This window comes from Crocodylus porosus, unplaced genomic scaffold (genome assembly GCF_001723895.1).
Source record: "Crocodylus porosus isolate Cpor-Errol unplaced genomic scaffold, CroPor_comp1, whole genome shotgun sequence".
NCBI classification, from domain to species: Eukaryota; Metazoa; Chordata; order Crocodylia; family Crocodylidae; genus Crocodylus; species Crocodylus porosus.
In genome coordinates, this window is record NW_017728926.1 from 3,482,017 (window position 1) to 3,483,876 (window position 1,860).

The 1,860-nt window shown below is 71.4% G+C and overlaps 1 protein-coding gene across 1 annotated transcript in view; it reads right to left on the reverse strand.

Moving 5' to 3' along the window:
* Positions 1–1,541: 1,541 nt before the first annotated feature.
* The window catches only part of GRIK5 (glutamate ionotropic receptor kainate type subunit 5), an 11,617-nt gene continuing 11,298 nt past the window's right edge, over positions 1,542–1,860 (reverse strand). Inside the window, exon 20 of the mRNA XM_019541698.1 lies at positions 1,542–1,664. Coding sequence (XP_019397243.1) covers positions 1,542–1,664 — 123 coding nt within the window. The remainder of the gene's footprint in view (positions 1,665–1,860) is intronic.

A 1,860-nucleotide genomic window follows, 5' to 3' on the forward strand; every position in this document is an offset into this window, starting at 1 on the left:
TTGCCCACCTGGGACCCCCGCCCCCCACTGCAGCCCCCACCAGTTGCCCCAGGGGGGCTGATTTGGGGGCAGGACAATCCGCAGACCCTCCCCACGCAAGTGGATGCAGGTGGGCGTAGCGGGGGGGGAAGGGACGGGTGCAATCCGCCGATTTTGGAGAGGGGAGGGCTGCCGTCAGTAGGGGTCAGAGTGAACGTTCCCCCCCCCGCCACGCAGGGGTGGTAAGGGAGGAGAGGGGGTAACTAGATTGGCTAATGAGGGCCGGGGTGTGGGGGACTGACCCCTCTGGGGTGTGTAGCTGAGTCCCGCCCCCCCAACACGCAGCTGGTGCCCCTCGCTCCCACCCTGCAGCCCCCGCACAGCCCAACTGGTGCCCGCCGCTTCCGACGGCAGCCCCTGCCCATAGCCCAGCTGGTGCCCCTCGTTCCCGCCCCGCAGCGCCCCGCAACTGGTGCCCCTCACTCCCCACCAGCAGCCCGCTACCCCCCCACAAAAGGGTTTCCCGCTGGCCGCATCCCAGCGTCACTGCAGCATCCCTCTAGCCCATCGCCATGGCAACGCGGCTGCCTGGAGACGGGGAGGTGGGAGGGGCGGCGCTGGCATGGCAACGGCGCGGGGAGGACCGCATTCCTGGGCTGCGTGGGGGGCGACAGGGTGCGAGGAACCCCCCCGAGATCTGCCCGGGGGGTCCCACAAGCCTGGGGGGAGACACCCCCAACCCCCCCAGTACACGGGACAAGAGACTGCGACGCGGCAGGGAGAGGGTTAAGCCGCGCACCCGGCATCGACATGGATGCCGCTGCCGCAGCCCAAACCCGCAGCCCGCCGCCCCGCCCGCGGTGCTGAAGGGACAGCTCCGCCGGGCCCGGGCGCCGCCCCCCGGCTGGGGGCGTGTCTGAGGCCTGGGAAACTCGCGGCATCGGCCGGGACCAGACTCCCGCCGCAAGCCCGTGCCCGCGGGGGGGGGCTGCCCTGCAAACCGCCCCGGGCCAGCCCCGGGGCTGCGCGTCCGCGTCACCTTGGGCTGCCCTTGTCCCCGGGGCGGCTGAGACCGCCGGGTGCCCCCGCCCCCACTCTTCCCGCAGCAGCCCCGGAGCGGGGGAGGGGGCGCAGCCAGGGCTGCGGCCGCGAGTGAGCGGGGCTCGGAAGAGCCTCCACGTCGGGAGTGGGGGCTCCAGCAGGGCTGGGGGAGGGGACGTGGGGGGCGACCCTCAGCCTTTTCCTTCCAGCGCCCGGGGGTGACGACACGTCTGGTTTCACAGCAGCTGTCTCGAGCCAATGGGGCACGAGGCAGGACCCCCCCCACCTTAACATGGCTTGGCGGGGATCCCCCAGCCTGGCTTTTGCTGCGGGCGGGGGAGCGCAGGGCCGCAGCCCCCGCGAGAAGGGAGGAGCCCCGGGCCAGGGAGCGGGGCTGCGGCCGTCTGCAGGGAGGGGGGGGGGGCTCCTGCCCCCCCTCGCACGCCCGCGGCAATTTACATCTAAGTTGCATAACAGGCAGGGCCAACAAACGGGGGCGGCTTTCTCCCCCTTGCCCCCCATTAGCACTCCCCACTGAGCCCCAAGTCTCCGCCGGCTCCGGGACTCGAACCCCAGGCCCGCGTCTCGTGGGAGAGTCCTCGGCCCCCAAACAGCAGCAGCCGGGGAGCTCCGGCCCAGCAGCCCTGGGGGCAAGTCGGGAGGGAGGGGCTGTGGGTCAGGGGGGAGGGGCACCAGTTGGGCTGGGGTCTCTGGGTGCTTAGGTAAAAGTCTCCGCTTCGCTCTTTATTGGGGGGGGCAGTACTTTTTCCCCCTCTGACAAAAAAAAAAGAACACAAAGCCCTAAAAGGGGCGGGCCCCACACCCTCCCCCACGCGTGTC